General features: G+C 44.2%; 1 protein-coding gene across 1 annotated transcript in view; it reads left to right on the top strand.

The window, feature by feature from the left end:
- The window catches only part of GRK5 (G protein-coupled receptor kinase 5), a gene marked incomplete at its 5' end in the record, with an annotated part of 148,881 nt that extends 135,874 nt beyond the window's left edge, over window positions 1–13,007 (top strand). The window contains 5 exons of the mRNA XM_082286520.1: window positions 491–699; window positions 8,398–8,535; window positions 10,871–11,008; window positions 11,806–11,937; window positions 12,746–13,007. Coding sequence (XP_082142646.1) covers window positions 491–699; window positions 8,398–8,535; window positions 10,871–11,008; window positions 11,806–11,937; window positions 12,746–12,844 — 716 coding nt within the window. The 3' untranslated portion in view covers window positions 12,845–13,007. The remainder of the gene's footprint in view (window positions 1–490; window positions 700–8,397; window positions 8,536–10,870; window positions 11,009–11,805; window positions 11,938–12,745) is intronic.
- Between the last annotated feature and the right edge of the window lie 6,581 nt (window positions 13,008–19,588).

Below are 19,588 nucleotides of genomic sequence, written 5' to 3' on the forward strand. Positions count from 1 at the left end.
AAGCATTGTGTGGGGTTGCAACACAAAATTAATGGATTGGGGTTTCTTTAAAGGGGAAAAAGAAAAGCTATAAAGTGACTAAAGAGACAGAATTTGCTTTTGAAGAAATGTCACGGCTGTTTACAGGATGTGTTGCATTTAATTTCTTCCCTAAATGGAGAAATCTGGAGGAACTCTTAAGATTAGGTCTCTGCTTAATATTTAGATCCAACTTCTTTCTGTGCTTTTTTTTTTTTAATTGGACTGAGTTGGTAGAGAAGTCAGAAGACAGCATGCACAAGGCATGTAGCATGTAGAGAGATCACCATGGCATGTAGCATGCTGCATTTCCTGTAATGCCATCAACTGAAATCAGGAGGTATTTTTGTATCTTACCCACCATTCTCTGTGCATGTGTATTCAGTCACCAAAATGAAACTTTTAGGCATTTAAGTGTTTTGCCTGTGTAGACACCAAGCATTTCCACAAGGCATCTCACTCTCCTCCACAGCTCCAGAGGTGTTGAACAACCAGAGATACACACTGAGCCCTGACTACTGGGGGCTAGGCTGTCTCATTTATGAAATGATTGCTGGGCAATCACCATTCCGTGGAAGGAAAGAGAAAGTGAAGAGGGAAGAAGTGGACAGAAGAGTGCTGGAGACAGAAGAGGTGTACTCCCATAAGTTCTCCGAGGAGGCCAAGTCCATCTGTAAAATGGTAAGGGGCTGGAAGGCCCAGTGTGGGAGCTGTGACTGACACAGTCTGAGCAGTAACAGGGTACCATAGAGGGGCTGCAGAAACAAGGACTAACCAAGCTCATCTGTGGATGGGATGACTGCATTCTCTATTCATTCAAACTGTGTTTATTTGGGCTTGCTTCTCCATGAGATTCATCATGGTCATCCTGAGCCCTTTCCAAGGTTTTATGGCCAAGGGAGCGGTATCTATTCTCATGATACTTTGAATGTTTGCAGTCAAGAATGCATTTCTGTCTTTTATAACCTTGTAGAAAAAAATAAAAAGGACTTGATGATGCAAGAATCTGATTGTCTCCTGCAAGGAACTGCAAACCCCACGCTTCCATTGTCTTTGGTGAGAGCTGGGGGTAAGCAGGACAAAGATTATGCAATGAAATTATTGTGACACTCAAATGTTGTCCCAGCCCATCTCACTAACTTTCTTAGCAGCTTTTCCCCCGGGGTGCCAGGGTATCCAGCTTTTCTTAATACTGTTGAGTTGTTCTTTAAAATGTTTTCTCACTCTTTCAGCTGGTAGTCATTTTCGTAGGACAATAGCCATGTCTGACAATGGAAATCCTCAATCCCTCTGAGAAATCTCAAAGCTGTGTCTGAATTCATCAATGTCTTGTTGACATCCATCTTTAGAAGGCTGAATTGTAATTTGGAAAAGGATGTGGCCTTTTTCTGGATGTTGTTCGCTAACGGGTGAAGTCTCCTTCAGACACAATGGCATATCTGTGCTTGCTGGTAGAGGGAGAACGAAGGGGAGGAAAAGTCAACAAATAGGTAGGGAGAGTTTCACCAATGTCTTGTGCAACAGGCAAGCAAAGAGCAGATCCACAGCACTCTTGTTGGCTGGCTGCGTGAAGAGACACTGAAGTCTCCTTGCAAAATATTAATGGTAGCACTGCCAAGTATCATGCCTGGAAGTCATTAACTCACAGTGCACCAAGTCATTCCCGAATCCTCGGGGTGGTAATTAACTGACATCACTGTTGATAGATGCTTCCAACCATTTGCTGCCCTTAATTGGTGATGCAGAGCCCCCAGTGAAGCCAACATGGGAGGATCTGGGGCAGCCTGTTGGGGCTCTCACAGACTGTCCGGTGTGCCCCAACAGGCTGCCTTCTCTCCTCAGGTAGCATCTCAGCTCCCACCAGGTGGGGAGCAGCATCTGCTGGAGTGGCAGAGAATTTGTGTGGGTCCTGCTGTTAATCTGAAATGGAGATGGGAGGCAAAAATTGTATCTTGCTGCTTGAGGCACAGAATCAGAATAGTTTGGGTTGAAAAGGACCTTTAAAGATCACCTAGTCCAAGCCCCCTTTTCTGGCTGACATACCTGTAGAAGCCCTTCTTGTTACTCTTTATGTCCCTTGCATAACAGAAAGAATATATACTTTGAAAATAACCATGAGAACTTAAAGCTGAGAAGAGCTGAATGCAGCACTGATGGGATAGCACTGTAGTTGACCTACCACACTCCCAGGGGAGCAGACAGTCATCACACTGTAGTGGTCATTTTCATCTTCCAGCCATGGAGACTATGGTTTCAGGGAGTCGGGACCTCAGCAGATCATGTAGTTAATTCTCTTGCCTCAGGGAAGCATGGACTATATATAAATTATTCCTGAAAACTTGGTCACTGCTGCTTCCCCTATCCAACCACGTGGCATGTTTATTGAGGTGGTTTGTGCAAACTATTAATGGATCCAAAGATAACCTTTTCCTTTCTGAGCATTAATATCTTAAGACAGGAAGAGTCTTAGTCCTGATGCTGAGTGGGATGACATTTGTGGTTTCCCATCCAAAAGTAATTTATTTTATCAAGTGATGTTTTTTAAAAAATCCATTATTCAAACATATTTTCTTCAATTCTTTTTGCTTTTTATATTGAAAGCCATAACTTGTTGCTTTCCATCAGCATCTTAACAAGGAAACAAAAGAGTAATAAAGTACCCATCATATCTGCAAAATGAAGCAAAAAGTTGCAATACATAAATGAAAGCTGAGCCTTCACCAAGATCCAACACAAAAGGCTTTCCCATAGTGGACTCTTCAGAGCAGGAGTGAGGAAATGTTCCCCACCATGTTGCCCAAACTTCTTCTCTTCAGAGCTTACTCCATGAGCTAATAGCATCACCACCAGGAGAGACATTGTCTTTATTCATTTACTCATATGCAAACCCTCTAGTGTCACCCCACGTCAGCCTTCCCCTCCTGGATGTTTGTGCCCTTTTGCATTTTTGCAGGCGCATATCATAGCTCCCATTAATCATCAGCCATCCCATATTTCCATGTTTCATTTTGTAAGTAATTTCCCATAAATCAGACCTCCTTTTGGACTGAAATGGAGATGAATAACAAATAATTAGGAACAGGGGCAGCTGGCTTTCTGGGAAGCTCCCTAACCCATAGTTCCCATATAACATAGCTGCTCCTGGTGTGTTTTTTCTCTGAAAAATATCCAGTCTTTCTAGGAAATGCTCTGTGTTTGTTGTTGCTGTGCCCTGTCCTTCATTGATGTACATGTGTGTTTGCCCTGACAAGTGCAGTCATGCATCCGAAGATGTGACTTGAAGTGCATTCAAGTCAGCAGTGTTGGATGGGCCCACACTGCTGTGCTGCTCTGTCACTCTGTCAGTGCCCTGCTTGTCTGAATTTCCCACAAATTTGTCTTCCCTGATGCCTTTCATCCCTGAAGCTCCCATTTTACTCTACCCAAGGGATCTCTGATGAGAGGGTGAAAAGAAGACAGAGCCAAACTTATGGTTTGGTGTCCTGTAACAGGACAGGAAGCAACGGAAACAAACTGAGACACAGGAGTGTTCAGTTCCCTCTGAACACTGGGAAACATTTTTTCCATGGTGAAGGTAGCCAAATAGTGAAACAGGTTGCCTAGAAAGGCTGTATAGTCTCCACACTTTGAGATACACGAAGCCCAACTGGACAAGGTCTGGAACAATCTGCTCTAGGAGACTCTGCTTTGAGCAGGGGGATTGGACTAGACAATGTCCAAGTGTGGCTTCCAGCTTCAGCTGTTCCATGTTTCTGATCTCCATTCCCTTTTCAAAGTGCATCCCCAACCAACTAAAATATAATGGGTTCTGTTTTCCTTAAAAGCAGTTTCTTCCTGTTCCTCACTCACCATCAGGAATTCTGTCATCATACAGCTACTCCTGCTGCTGCCATCCCTCCTTTCTGCTTTCATCCCGTGGAAATCAACATTATGAGTTTATCAGTTTATCAGTGCCCAAGGATAACTGCTCTTTCATCTCTTCTCTCATTTAGTAATTGACCATAGTATTGCTTTTCTACTCTCCAAAAATTGCTTCAAATAATATATTTACTTCAGTGTCAGGGCTGAACTTTATCTAGGTGATTCCTTAAACTGCTTGATCAGCTGGGTCAATGGAAATGGTTTTAACATTCCCCTTGTCTCCTTTCATGATCAACAAGTTTTTGTTTCCCTTACTCCTATAATTTTAGGACTAACATCTTAGGACTTGGAATTATTTATTACATGGTATGATCTGGATATGAACTGGGATCACATGAAGATAAAGTAGCGCTTTGGGGACTTTGGGCTTTTTTTAGCAATCCTCACAACAGTTGTTTCTTTTAGTAAAGGAAGCAAAACAAAGTAATGGAAAAAAGTCTCAGACACTGCACAGTTTGAATCCCCAGGGGGGATCAAATGAGTGACATGAAAGTATCAGAGAGCTCTTTATATCAAGTTCTTGATGTAACTTCACTGCTGCTAACCAAGACTCTCTTTGAAAGTCCTGTTCTAGTTGTGCTCTGCCCATGAACTCTGTAGACTAAACCCTAACTGGCTGGTGTCATCTGGAGCTGTTGTTACCAGAACACAAAGCTCTGCTGTTTGGCATCAACTTCATGCATGATTGGGTGGCCCAGGCCATCTCCAGATTTGAAACTCTGTGAATTATCTGCAGGCTCTACTGTAGAATTACATTTAAATTATGTTCCATGGGGTCCCTTGCACTGCTGTCCAAGGAGGGCTTGTCATCAGCCTGATGTTCTGCTTTCTATTCATATTAAATAAACCCTTTGAAGCTGAATTAAACAAAAGTGTAGAGATGACTCAAAACATACTGTTGTTACCTCCATTTTCTTTTCCATGTCAGATTCCCAAATGGGATGCATATTTCAGGCTCTTGCACGGGTTTACTATTGCAGAAAGCTTCTGGGGCTGCAGGAAAGGGTAAAAGACTCATTATTTCTAGGAGAAAGGAAGGATTTTCTCTTCTGGAAAATATTCTAGTCCATGCTATGTCTTGATACCCACAACAGAAGCCAGGAAGAATGTCTGGTTTCACCTGTTGCCATCTCTAGAGCTGGCTGCATCTACAGCTTTTCAAATTCCATTCATTTATTACATTTTTCTCCATTGTGACTCTCCTGGGACTCTCAAGAGACTGGCAGCTACTCCCCTGCAGTGGGGTTTTGCAGGAGAATCCTCTCCTTTCTATGGTCTTTCAGTCCCAGCCTATTCCCAGTGGCCCATTCCCTTTTGTATCTTTCAGCCAGCAGTGGCCAGCCACCCACAACCAACTGCATTCATGCTCCAGAAACTTCCTGCTTGCATCTGAAGTTACTGAATACTCCCTTGTTTGTCATGGAGGAGCCCAGGAATCCCCAGGCAGCCTTTTACCCTCTTCTCTGACCACTCCAAACATCTGACAACCTGACAAGGGTAAATTCACAGATCAGCTTGGTCTCCCCAGCTAGTCCAGAATCCACGTTGCAGAGATGGGAAGTAACCCCCCTTTTCGTCCCTTCAGAGCTGACTTGAGAGCAGAGGCTGCAGAGGTCTCATGTATCTTCTCTAGGCAAGTCCAAATCTGTCCCTTCTTACCACCACTTGCTCCTCAGCTGTTCCTGAAAAGTCCAAGGTATCATTTCCAAAAGCATATCAGAGCCATGGGTACTAAAAATGGCCTTTCTGCCTTCAGATTCTTCTTTCCAACTGTCAGGAAAGTCCTATTGGCATGAGAATAAAATATTAAAAGAACTTTTGATTTCCTTGCCCAAGCAGACTAGAGCAAGCCCAATTCTGACTGGGAATTCCAAAGTGACCTTCTTCACACAGGCTAGAGCATATAAATGTTGGGTCTAATAAAACCCAAAAAGCCCTCACAACAAAAATCCTGGTCTCAGGACCATGAGAACTCAAAGTCTAATGCAATTATTTGAAAGCAAAGTATCCCTCTTTCTTCTAGCCAGGGAAAGCAAAGTTGAGAAAAGTGCTCTGAGAAAGATCTTTTGCAGTGAGCCAGATGGATGTGGTACAGTATCATGTGAATCTGTGTGCTCAGAGAATGGCAAGGCATAGGGATGTTTCCTCAAGTCTTTTTACGTTTATGGATCAGCCACTTGTGGTGATCTGTCAGCCTAGATGTCACCACCTAGACAGCATCAGAGGCAGAGGAAACTGTGGGGAAGAAAGGGATGTTGCTATTTGGAAGCTGAAAGTTGCTATTGTAGCCAGCACCAGTGGCTTTAAAGTCGTTCGTCTGACTGTTCAGTCTCCTGCTATTGCTGCTGCTGCTGCTGCTGCTGCTGCTGCTGCTGAGGCAGAAAGACCTGAGCAGAAAACTCTTCTGTCCACAAACCCCTTCACCACCATTTCTGGCTTGGCTGCTGCCACTGCAGCTTGCTCAGGACCGGTTGGAGGGTGGTCTCTGCACACGTGGGGCACACGGATTGCCAAAACCATTTGCCATTCTCAGGCTGGAAATGAGGCCCCCAGCAACACAGAAGCAGAACTGAGGTGGCTGTTGGAAGTCAGATAAGAAAATCACAAATGCCCCCTTGGTAGCAATGCCCAGTGGCAGCAGAGCATTCAGAGAAGCCTGAAGATCTGTGACACTGTAAACCCCTGATAAGGACGAGAAACCTCAGCTCTAGCCAGGCACCAGAGGAAAGATCACAACGTGACATTAGCAACAAACAATTATTCCCGAGTTCCCCCTCGGTGAGACGATATGGCTGAGGCAGCAGCCCAGGCAGAAGCTGCTGGGGCACACAAGCCCTGAGCTGGGGCACACAAGCCCTGAGCTGGGCACACAAGCCCTGAGCTGGGCACACAAGCGGCATCTCCAGGCAGCCTTGCCCCAGCGGGGAGCGTGCCTGGCTCCCGGTCCTGCTCCTGCAGGGCTGCGCCCGGGAGCGCAGGACTCGTCCCCAGCCTTCCCAAAGGTGTTTGCATCCTGTCATCCGCAGCTGGGATGGTCCCGGGGGTGCTCCCGCGGGCTCGGTGCCTGCCCGGGCTCTGAGAACCCATCCCAGCCCCTGCCCCGCCTGGTGCCGAGCCCCCCGGGGGCTTCGCTGATGCTTTCGGTGCCGTTCCCGTGCACAGCCCGGCAATGGGCGGGGGCGAGGGGCGAGCGCTGCTTCTCGGCCCGACTGCGGGGCAGCAAAGCCGGGGACAGAGGCGGAGGAGCGACGGGAGTTTTCCCGTCCCCTGTGCCCCGGGAAAAGCCCCCGGGGCCGCTCCCGGCCCGTTCCCGGAGCAGCGATCGCCGCCCGGCCCCGCCGCGCTGCCCTTTCCTCTGCTGCCTCCCGGCGGCACCGCCCGAGCGGCTCAGGAGCGCTGATGGAACCGCAGGAGGGTTTGTGTTGAAGGGATCTTAAACACCATCCAGTCTAACCCTCTGCCGTGGGCCTGGTCCACCGGATCAGGTTGCTCCAAGCCCTGTCCAAGCCTGGAGATGGGCACCTCCAGGGATGGGGCAGCCACAGCTTCTCTGGGCAACCTGTGCCAGGGCCTCATCACCCTCACAGGGAAGAATTTCTTCCTAATATCCAATCTAAACCTGCCCTCCTCCAGTTTAAAGCCATTCCCCCTTGTCCACGTTGTGGCATGCCCTTATCCAAGGCCCCTCTCCAGCTCTCTTGCAGCGGAAGGTGCCATAGAGTCTCCCCTATAAATACCACGGTGTTTCTGTTCATTGAGTTGCTTATCTGATAGACCAAAGATGCTGAGTTCAGTTGGTGTCCATTGGTACCCAGGAAACAGGCAGGACTTGCTGCAGCAGGTAGAGGTTGTGCAATGCCCTTCTCTGAAAGCAAGCAAGGCAGAACTGAGGATAGTTACTGGGCACTGGCTCCGTGGATGGAACACCCCTTGAGCTCAGCAGAGATAAGCCCACGAGGTTCAATGTGTCGTGTGATGCCCTAGAATGTAGTGCAGTGGGTGAAGGAAATACATTTTTTGTATTTTTGGTTTTTCCTAAGCACCTGTTCTTCTGAGGGAAAACTATTCTCACCAGTGTAACAAACAAACAAAAACAAAAAAACTGAGACAAAGCACATGGAACTTATGAATGTGCATCTTTATATATATTAAAGGTATAGCATATCTTTATACTAGGTTATGTCAGACCTCCTCTTGAAAGTGTTCACTGAAAGTAGGCAAAAGAAATGGTCTCTATTTTGACTGTAAATACTTTACAGCAGGTGGTTTTCAGAGGATTTCACCAGCATGTAGAACAGTGCAGTCCTAATCCATTTAACTTCAGCTTTTAAGTAACAGCAGTTGCAACTCCCCTCTGTACTTCCCTCTGGGCACATGCAAAAACAAGTGGAGATAAAAATATCCTTGTGGAGCTCTTGCTTTTCCGACACCCTCACCATTCCTCTCGGCACATTTCAGCTCCTCACCAAAGACGTGAAGCAGCGGCTGGGATGTCAAGGGGAAGGTGCAGCAGAAGTGAAGAGACACCCCTTTTTCAAGAGCATGAATTTCAAGCGGTTAGAAGCAGGAATGCTGGATCCTCCCTTTGTGCCTGATGTAAGTACGACAGCAAGAACCCCCAGTGACCTCTTTCAAGAGGTTTGTTTCTAAAATAGCTCCTCTCTCTCAGGGCTGTCATCGCTCCCTGCATGGGTAGCTACCCCAGGAAGGTGTGATAACTGGCAGGGCGGGAGTGGGGAGGCTAGGAGGAAGAGGAGAGAGGGCTCTGTGGGCTTGTGGATGCAGGGTGGGTGGAACTCCATCCAGGCTGGTAATCTGAGGCTTGATTGATTCCTACTCCTTTTACCACAGCCTGCCTGTATGACTCTGGAGGCACTGGGAACCTTTGTATTCCCTTATCCACGGTACTACTGTGAAAATCAGTGCTCTCAGGACCAGGTGGTGCTTGGAACAATCAGCAGTGAAGGCCATATGTGTGCATACAGGCTTACAGAGGTGAAACCAGAGTTACAAAGTCCAGAGCTCTATGGATCATCATGAGAGCAGTAGTTTGTTACAGAGAGTCTGAGCCAGGCTCAGCTATCAAGTGTCACCTTAAGCAGAGAAGGTGACTTGGACCTGAGAGAGCATTTGGAGCTTTTTTGTGTTCATGGGGCACGGAACCCAACACTGAGTCCATACTCAGATTTACACACTGGGCTCACACATACTGGAAGTCTTTGTTGCATTGGCAACAACAAAACTTTTTCCACCCTTTTGTGGTATCAGTTTCTAGCCCAGTGTGCAGAGCTATCTGATTATTTCCCTCCTGCAGGGCTCTCCTTCTGGCTGGAGCTTCTATCCTTAAAGTCCCCATATGGTTCTAAGTAAACACTGCCATTTTAACATATTAAGGAAAGTAACATCTTGGCAGCTCCCATTCCCATTGCTGCAAGCTCCACCAAACCAAAGTGGTTTGAATGCTACAAAAGTTTACTTTAGTTGCTCTGGTTTTGCTTTACATTTTACTGTGTGGCCTAGTTATTCCTGCCAATTAGCCCGTGGTGTTACGACCTGCTTTAGTGGGAAGAAATAAGAGACAAGCTACTATTTCTTTCTGGTGTAGAAAATTATAAAATTCTGGGCTCAAATTTGGGATCCGCCAGAGTGTGTAAAAACTGTGGCACGTAAGGCTTAGAAGGCACCTCTTAGAGACGAGTTTTCAAAAGCAAAGGCACATAAATTTTTATGGCTATTTATTGGGAACTCAAGAGCTCCCCTAATTTAATTTATTTGGCACTTCATCCATAGATTTCCCAGTCTTTACTGAAGTCAGCTGAATCACCCAAAGCTCTATAGACAATGGCAGAGGTTGTTACCCAAACCATGTCCCTCCATCCTCTTCTACGTTACTGCATCTCCATAAAAATGTTGTGGATTGCAGCTGTCAGGAATGGAGAGGGATACAGCCTTCAGCAAGCAGGATTTCTGTCAGGAGTCAGCTCGATTTGTTTGGTCACAGTGCTCAGAACTAGACAAAGTACTGCACAGTTGGACCCTGGGCTGTGCAGTCCTGGTACCATGTAGAGACAGTAGGATTCGACACGTGCTGGGGTTCAGCAGGTCAGGCTGGTCCCACAAGCCACCCCTCAATTATCTCTGCACATCAAAAGGCGGCTGTGCCGTTGATGGGAAGTCTCTGGGCACACACACTGCCTGTGACAGGGAGCCAGTGATGGCTCTTTCTGCTTCCCTGGGGCTGACTGCCGGAATATGAGCTGAAAGTTGCGTCACTGCAAAGAGTTTTGTCTCTGTCATCTCAGAAAATTAAGTAGTTCAAAAAGGGAAAGCCATTTGACTGTTTCTTTGAAGAAATGCAGCCAAGTTAAAAGAGTTAATAGAGGTAATTCTGGGCAGCTTCCAGCAGCTGAGCTATTAATAAAAACAACGGGAAAAATGCCAAGCCTCCTCTGTTTTCTTTAGAAATTAGGATACATTCCTCTAAACTTTTAAGCAGCAAACTCCACAGCTATCTGGGCAGGAGGGCACTTCTATCTGAGGCCTCTTTTCAGAGCTCTCTCCAGTGTGCCACTTGTCGACATTCTGGTTTTCTGTTGTCCCCTCTCTAAATGAGAAGACTACTGAAGGGTTCCATTTTTCTTTTCTGGCTCTTTCTGTCCTTTTCCTCTCACCTCTTAACCAGATGGTCCAGGGATGACTAAAACCCACTTTGACTGATGTTTTAAGGACTTCAGAATAGGAAGCTTAATGTGCTTAAAGTGAAGTCAGCCTTTGATGATAAACATGCAGGCAGAGCAAGTTTGGAGAAGGAGGATGCAGACACACACTTGTTAGACATTCTCACTTGACTGAGTCTGTGAATGAAAGCACATGGTCCGACTCTGAAATATTTTTCCTCTTGTCATTTCTTCATTTTTTTCTACTAACATAGCCCAGAGCAGTGTACTGCAAGGATGTGTTAGACATCGAGCAGTTCTCCACAGTGAAAGGAGTTAACCTGGACCAAACAGATGACGATTTCTATTCCAAGTTTTCCACAGGATCAGTGTCTATTCCATGGCAAAATGAGGTAAGGATGTATCATAGCAAAATTACTGCAATAAACCCCATAACACAGATGGTTTAAGAGGAGCTCTATGTTTCCAGTAATATATAGCTACTGGATAACTTGCCAGACTCTAATGCTTTCATGAGTTACAAATGGCCTCTTTCAAGATCTGTAATGTACCACAGATGTCAGGTTCAGGTGACTGTATCTGTTGGCTCTGTGTATTTGTGTAAGTTGGCAAGGATCCTACTGTACTTCCTCCTCCTGGGTTTCTGCAGAGGTGTTTCAACAGCTCTCAGGACCTGCTGTGGTACAGTTGGAAATCCCAACAGAAGGATTCTCCACTGGTGACCCTGCTCTCACCCACTGTCTGCAGTGAGTCCCAGCTGCAGCAGTTAACTCTGGACCCTGAACTCCTCCAGCATTTCCATATCTGGGTCTTTATTTCTGTTTGATATCAAAACACAGCCAACAGTGGATTTCAGAATCCAACTCCGCATCAAACAGCAGATCTGCTTGGGCAGAGGGGTGCTAATAACTGGGATTTTGTAGGTGTGCCTGTCTTTGCCTGATATTCTCCACAATGGTAAGGAACAGAAAGTTTTGTGGGGCAGCTTCTGACAAGTCTGATGTGCAAACACACAGAGCAGACTCAGCCTCTGTTTTTCATACACTCTGTTTGCCCTCTGCAGAGACCAGCAGGAATCCAACTGTTAACTCTCCTCACACACTGCTGACTTTGAACAACCTAGCACTACAGGAATTTATTTAGTGCAGATGAATAATTCCTTTTTTCCTCTCTCTCTGTGTTCCACTAGATGATAGAAACAGAGTGCTTCAAGGAGCTGAATGTATTTGGACCAAATGGTACTATTTCACCAGACCTAAACAAAAGCTACCCCCCAGAGCCACCCAAGAAAGGATTGCTACAGAGAATATTTAAGCGACAGGTGAGATCTTTCATGACTAAGACCAAGAAACTCCTGTAGATGCCTGGTTTCACAGCCCTATTCTGGTGGTATTTTTGTTAGAAGAAAGGCAGTGCATCTTAGAGAGGGCTGGCTCACACAGTTACCTGCATATCCCAGGTTTTTCATCTACCTTGTGTGATTTTTTTTTTGCCACCAGCAGTTCCAGTGTTGTTCATGAGTTTTTATTTCCAGCAATTGAAAACTTCTTACCCGACCTATTTTTCAGTGGTATGCTGAAATGCCTTTTGAAACTGTTCTATGGTTTTGAGAAGTTTGTTGTGGAAATCCTAGATTTATGTGTTTAAAAAAAAAAAAAAGAAAATGCACATTTTGAGGGAGAAAGTCATGGCAGGAAACCAAGCCATTAGAGAAGAGAGCAGCCCAGATAAAATGTGATGTGCAGCTTTCACGAGGCACTGTGGCACCACTTGCAAATGTCAGTAACATTCTTAGACTGGTCTACTTCTGTAGGGTTAAAAGTGTGCCTGAGCATTGGCAGGTATCCTCTGTATTAGTCAGATTTAGCAGATACTGACATTTTGCAATGAATTGATTTGGCTCCTGGAGCTTGAGTGAGTCTTCTTTGCTTCATTCCTCAAGAACTGCCATGATTCTGCTGACCTAGAGAGACTTCAGGTAAGAAAATGAAGAATATTTTGCATCTGAAGATCTTAAAAAAAAATCTTGCAGTCCAGTCAGTACCATAAAATGAACAATGTTGGATTAAAAAAAAAAAATCACGGTGTATTTTGGAAATCTAATTGTCATTGTCTTCCTCTTCCTACAGCATCAGAACAATTCAAAGAGTTCTCCAAATTCAAAGGCCAGTTTAAATCACCACATAAATTCAAATCACGTAAGTTCAAACTCCACTGGAAGCAGCTAGTTCCAACTCAGTCCTATGAAACAACCTTGCATCCTTCCACTATAATCTCTGGAGCTTCTGTGGATGAGAGAACCTCCACCGTTGAGTGAAAAATGAAAATATGGATCTCCCAAAATGGAGATTTTCTATCCATTCCTTCCAGTGGAGCCTCACATTTTAAGAAGAAATTTCCACTCAGGTCTGTTTTTGGAGGTGGCACTCAAGACTGTGTGAATCAAATTTGTCTCTTTAGAACATTGCAATAGAAATTCAATGAACATGACTACTTGCACGTATTTAAATAGCATCATACTAGAACTGAATTTTGTCTTTATTATTTTTAAAGAAAAGTTTTGTAAATTTCTCTATTGTCTCAGTTTACATTTTGTACATTTGTATTTAAATGAAAGTCAGACTTTGGAGGTGTATATTTTCCAAGCAGCAGCTGTAAAGCCATGTGTTTTAAGACATTTTTTTAAAAGAAACAAAATGTGACTCAAGACTTCCAGAGCCTCAAATGAGAAATCATTCTTTTTAGTAATTCTAGAAAATTCTTCATAAATCACTTTATCAGATGGGGGTTTATTGACATGCATTTTTATGGAACAGTTTATTCTTAATTATTTTACATCTGTATATTTGGTTTACAGCAACACTGCATACATTTCTCCTCTGCATTAGTTTGTAATGTCTCGCATTAAATGCTAAAAGACAACATTTTGATGCATTCAAGAATGCTACTTGCTATGCTGAAGGTTTGTGATGACTTGGGACCAGCACAGCTGAGATTTGCACTTACTTATGTTGTTATTCCATCAAAGGCTTTTTAGTTAGAAAGGGAGCCCTGTTTTAAGCTCTTTTCCTTCACTGGTTTTTATGCTGTTTCTAACAACACATAGAACAAAGCTGAGGGAGAGGTGGCCAGGAAAGCAAATGTCCATTTATTTTTCTAGGACTTCAAACCTGCACCTGCTGAAATGAGAGCAAAACTCAGTGTTCTCCATGCTGCAGTCAAAAGCCCAAGGCCTTTCCACAGCTGCCCATATCAGAGAGGCAGCAGGAGAGAAGTTCAGCAGTCTGGTTTGTGCCAACCATGAGATTTGTGACAGCTTTGTAGAGCTGAGCTGTGGAGGTTTAGAGTGGGATCTGAGCTGCTTTTGGGCAGTAGCAGAACCTACAGGCTGTGGCTGCACTTAAAATACTTCCATGTGTCATGCAAATGCCCCCTGACACATGCAGATCCTCAACTGAATAAAATGCCAGTATGAAATAGTAACTCCCACTTCCAGCTCCATCATTCTTTGTCCAGGATCCTTTAGCCATTGACAAAAACTCTGTCTGCACTAGGATAAACAGGATCAGGCAGGATCAGTAGCAGTACCTCAGGCATCAAAATCGTGCTCTTCTCAAGTATTTCACTATTATTGTTCAGAACACCAGATCAAAAATATGGTTACTTCCCTTCCACAGGAATTGGAAAACCTTTGTGCCCCCAACTGCAGGCAGGATCTCTAGAGCCCAAAGTGTTCTGTAAAGCGTGTTGGATCCCTGTGCTCTTTACAATGTTGGCTGGACTGTACTGATGATTTTACACCTTTGGGTCATCAGGAACGTCTGAAGGCCACCCTGGTGCGTCAAAAATCCTGTTAAACAGGAGTGCAGCTATCCCAGGGTCCAAGGAAGCGATGTTCCAGTGGGAGTCTTAATAGCCCAAATTCGTTGGACTGCCAGGGGTGTGTTCTGTGTGGCCAGTGCTGGGGGGAAAAAGATGGAGGTTAGTAGTGGCAAATCCCTGAGTGAGAAACACGCAGGAGTGACACAGTAAAGCAGCTTGAAGTCATGAGAGAGAGACAGAACATGGACTTGCATAGAGCAGCTTACAGAGAAAAGTCAGGGAAAGGACATTAAGCTTCAGCCAGTCTCCCATGTTAGATGGTGGCATTGCAGATTGTATAGAAGATGCAAGATTTTAGAGATGTTGCTAATTTGGCATGTGAAGACTAAAATTTTCATTCTTCACCATCTCCCAGTATTGAGAAATAACAGCAAACCCCTTACTGAAAGGTGGTGAACAAATTGCAAATAGTGATTGCAGCTGGCCTTGCACCTTTCAGATGCCACCAGCCTTAGCTAATGGTGGATGAGGTTTTAGCAACAGCAATGAATGAGTTTGTAGTCCTGCTCTCCTTTCAGCCAGGCCCGTCCTCGCTCAGCAGCTCTAGGACTCTGGCACTGGGCACTTAGGGACAGTGCAAAGCCCTGGAAGGATGAGAGCATTCATTCCCTCTGGATGCCTGGAGGACGTTATGCTAGGCTTGGATATCCTGAATCCTCGAGATGGCCTGGAAGAAGGATGCACCTGAAAGCATCAAGTCTGGGATGGAGTCCTCTGTATGCCACCTCCTTGGAGCAGTGAGAGAGGAAGGGGAGAGACAGAAAACGACACCAGTTGAGGGAGATCTCGTGCCACATCCCTTGAGTGTCTCTGTCCTGTCTGACAAACTGCAAACAGTGTCACCATGCCAGGGCAGCAGAACCTTTCAGCACCCAGCCCTGGAAGACTTAAAATCCATCAGAAGTGCTAATGAACATTCCTAGGGATCTTCTTGTCACATTTTGCCTACAACAACAAAACCTGAAAGATTTCTTTTTTATTGCTTCTTATTTGTGTTGGGATTTTTTTTTTTTCAGCTTACTTTGCACTCAAAGCTGGAGTAGGAGCACAGTCCTCACATTTCCATTGTGTGACCAGGTGCAACTTGGGCCCAGAATTTGGGTCTGAAGCCCTGTCAAGGCAGTGCCCTGCACAGCCAGGCTTCCACAGGCATTTGGCCATTGGCTCTGTGGAGTCAAAAACCACTGGGAACTCTGAAAAAAACTTACAGCTTCATCATACAACCTTGGAGAGCATGTGCAATGAGATTTTTAGTATTTTGATTCCAGGTGAATTTTGAGATGGATTTGCACATTACAAAGGAGTAGAAAGGAGTAGTTCTGTAATAGCTTTCCAGACTGATTTATTTTCTCTATCTCCCTTTCAGTTACCATCCAAATTCTTTCCAAAAAAATGTATATGCTCAGATCTGGTTGCGTATTTTCAATAGAGAGATGAGCAAACTTAGCTCTCTTTAAGAATCAGAAATCTTTTGCAATCTGATCCTGAATTATGCAAGCGTGTCTTTTATTTTTAAATCTTTGTTGTGTAATCTGATGAACACTAATTAGTTGCAGACTTTCATGAGTCAGGTGTTTGTTATTCATTTTCTACAGTGTCTCAAAGTTCACTTTTCCCACTGTTGAGTGAGAGGCTTTTTTTAAACAAAGGAATAATGAAGGAAAAAAATAACAAACTGTTAGGTGTGCACTCTTGACCTGGATTATCTAAAAAGAGATTTTTCACAAGAATGGCCGTGACTCAGATGTTGTTTCTGAACAAAAACCTGCTTGTGAAGCTCGGAAAGGTGTGAAGATAATCAAACTAAACAGGTACTGGAGATCAAACTGAGTGTTAGGGAGCTGCAGGATTCAATATCGCAGCGTTCACCTGGCCCTGCTGATTAGGGACTCCTCGTTCCTGCCAGTTCAGGGACATAACAGCTCTCCATAAAAACAGCTTGATACCACCTCAATTTGCAGTCACCCCAGAAACTATGGCTGAGAGTGCCATCAGCAGTAGGAATCAAACTGGGCTGACCCAGTAAAGACACTGATTCTTTAGGTCATTCACCCAGACCTTGGAATCCAGCCTGAGTTCTTTGCTCACGTTTCAAATCCAGTGGATCTTTTTCAGTGGCGATGCCTCAAACTTAAAAAAACCAACAGGAAACTGACCTGCAATAGTGGTAAAACCCTGGGCAGGATGGGGAAGACACCCAAGCTGTGAGCTCTGGAGGACTGTGTGTAAGTCCCACTTGGCTAAATCTTCAGCAAGGGTGCAGTGGCAGCTGGTACCACACTGCTGCACGCTCTTCCTTGGGTCATCGTGTGTTGGTCAGAGTGTCTTCAGTGACCTGAGAACTGCACACACAAAGCCATGTTGCACAGAGGGTCTGACACATGGCTCAAACACAACACTGTCGCTCTGAGGGTCAGAGGGAACAGTTGGATGAAGCAATTAGGAATCCCCCCAGCCTGCATGGACAGCATCACCCAGGTCTATGTGTCCCAGCCTCAGTCAGGAGCTCCCTGCCAAGGCTTTTCTGAAAGAGCAATAAATGCACATCCCTACAGCACAGCTGCTGCTGCTCACCAACATCCATGGAACAGGAACTGGCTCCATTGTGGAAAAGATGTGGGAGTTTTCACCTCTGCTCCACAATTAGTTGTGATCATTATTTTGTTCAGTTCATATCTGTAATACTCACTCAAGTCACTCAGTGCAGAGGAGATCATTCGTCAGGCATTTCCCATACCATCTTTGGAAAGACTGGATTTTTCTTTGGAAGAACATCCTTTCTGTCTCTTGGCATGTGGACTGTCCTCCATCACGTGGAAGCCTGCAGGAGCTGTAGAAGTCCATACTTAAAGGCTCTCCTGCCCAAGGATGGTCCCAGTCTGTCTCAGGCTGCAGGGAGGTACATTTGGCAGTGAATTTTGGAAGAATCAGTCTGTTCAGTGGCTCCATGGAAAACAGGAGATTACAGAGTTGTCTATTTAACTTAAAATACTACTAATGATTTAGAGTACAGAGGATAATTACTAACACCCTCATGATAAAGTTAAGAGAAAGTCTGCATCAGTTTAAAACAACTCTTCTGTGTGCTGGGCAGGACACACTTTGTTTTATGCTAAATAATACCGGAGTGCTGGCTGGTAGTAATGGTCTCTCCTTAAATGCAAAAACCGAAAAGATAAAGAAATTGGTTCCAAGAATTTGTAAATTATTTCTTTTAGGGAAAATAAAAAATTTCATCAAAGAAGGTGAAAGCCAACAATATGCTACAGTATTATATGCTGACCTCCCCCAAATGTCTCTGTGATAATACAAATACAATCTGCTGCAGTTGGATCAGCTAAGCTGGTGTACTGACAAATGGGCTTTATGAAAGAAACAATTATAAACAGATTGCTGCCTATTCATGAATATTACTGCTGGCACATATGTATTCTCCTTGGTTTGTGTTACTGGAGCCAGGAGTGATGGTTTGTATTCCTATTCTGACTGTTTTTCTTCTCTGCCCTGGGCAAACCTCTGTGCAATTTTGTTTTCCCATTCTCAAACATGGAGGGATGCTCTCTGTCTGTCAATGGGAAGCACTTTGGAGTCTGTGCATAAACCAGATCAATATCAACTCTTTGTATTATTATTTAAATGAAATAGGCTTAGTATAGCTGCTCTTATTTACATGACTAGTGAGATGACTCTCCTAAATTAGGACTGGTTTTGTTATTGCTTTGTCTTAGTTCCTTGGAGATGCTGAAACAGAACGTGCTGCACTTCTGTAAGACATCTCCAGCAGACAAAGAGGTGACAGTGCAAATGTTTAAGTATTCATTTCTTGCTGAAGAGCTGGCCAGTAATTGTGGCATTCACATGAAAACACTTCCTCTGTTTTTAGATTGCAGATAAATAATTATGAGGAAGGGAACAAAATAACATTCATTGGTTCAAAATTTTTGGCCAAGCCTGCAAAGGATTCCCTAGGTACCAACTGAGTGAGGTGCTGTGTGAAGTCCCAGAGATGGATCTGTGGCAGACTGGGTCTGGAAACAAAAGAGGCAACATGCCTGGGGTCAGTGGGCTCTGAAGGGGAACTCCAGGTTTTCTGGAGTGGTCCTGTAGAGAAGGTTCACTCCAGGAGAAGAAACATCTCAGATAGTGGCTGGATGGCAAATGTGTTTTCCTTTCTCATCACCCCACATGCAGCTGTTAGATATGTTAATTAGCAAGCTCAAACGAGTTGTTTCATGTGTATTGAATGCGGTCTCCCTTAATTGCATTTCTTTTAAACACTGGACACTCTTCTAAAAGACTGAACATTTTAGCCTTTTGAAGCTGAAAGCTGTAAAAACTTTATTTTGTGTTTCTGAGCAATGTAGATAGACCTAAAGATTTCATGAACTATCATGTGGTTGCCCATATCTGACTAATAATTAAATTGTAAAATTGCAATTTCATATTAGGGTTAGTCTTTTCACCTGCTTTAAAAACTAAAATTCATATTTGGTATATAAACACACACAGAATATCCTTCTGATTGAATTTCAAGAGCATATCCAGGAGTAAATGTTTTTAAGCACTTCTAATACTGTAGTCTATAAGAGGAGCAGACACTTCTAAAGCAATGTTAAAAGTTGTCTTTCATAACTGAGTCAACAGATCATTTTTGTAATAAATTAAAGCAAGTGTTCTCAATTAGAAGAGCTAGTGGCTGTTGGTATTGTACAAAAAAAAAATCATTCTAATATCCAAAGGGTTAGGGGTGGGGAGGGTCTGTTTGGTTTTGTTTCTCTTTCCAGGGAGATCTTTAACATTGTTCGATGAAGCTAGTTTCATTTTGAGATTGTTACTGAAGATAAAGGCTTCTGTGTTCTATGGCTGCTTGGATTCTTCGTACATAATGTCCTAGTAATGTCACAGTGCTGCTGTATTTAGATCAAACCACTGTTTTGATTGGGTTTTTTGGCTTTTTTTTTTTTTAATAAATTCCTTAATTTAAATAAATGAAAACTATATGTTTTGTTTTAATGAGGCACGAAATTAGAGATTCCTCAGGTCCTTGGGATCCTGAAGAGGGTTACACTGAGAGTGGGGTGCAGCCCATC

This window comes from Coloeus monedula (assembly GCF_965178545.1).
Source record: "Coloeus monedula genome assembly, chromosome: 8".
NCBI lineage: Eukaryota > Metazoa > Chordata > Aves > Passeriformes > Corvidae > Coloeus > Coloeus monedula.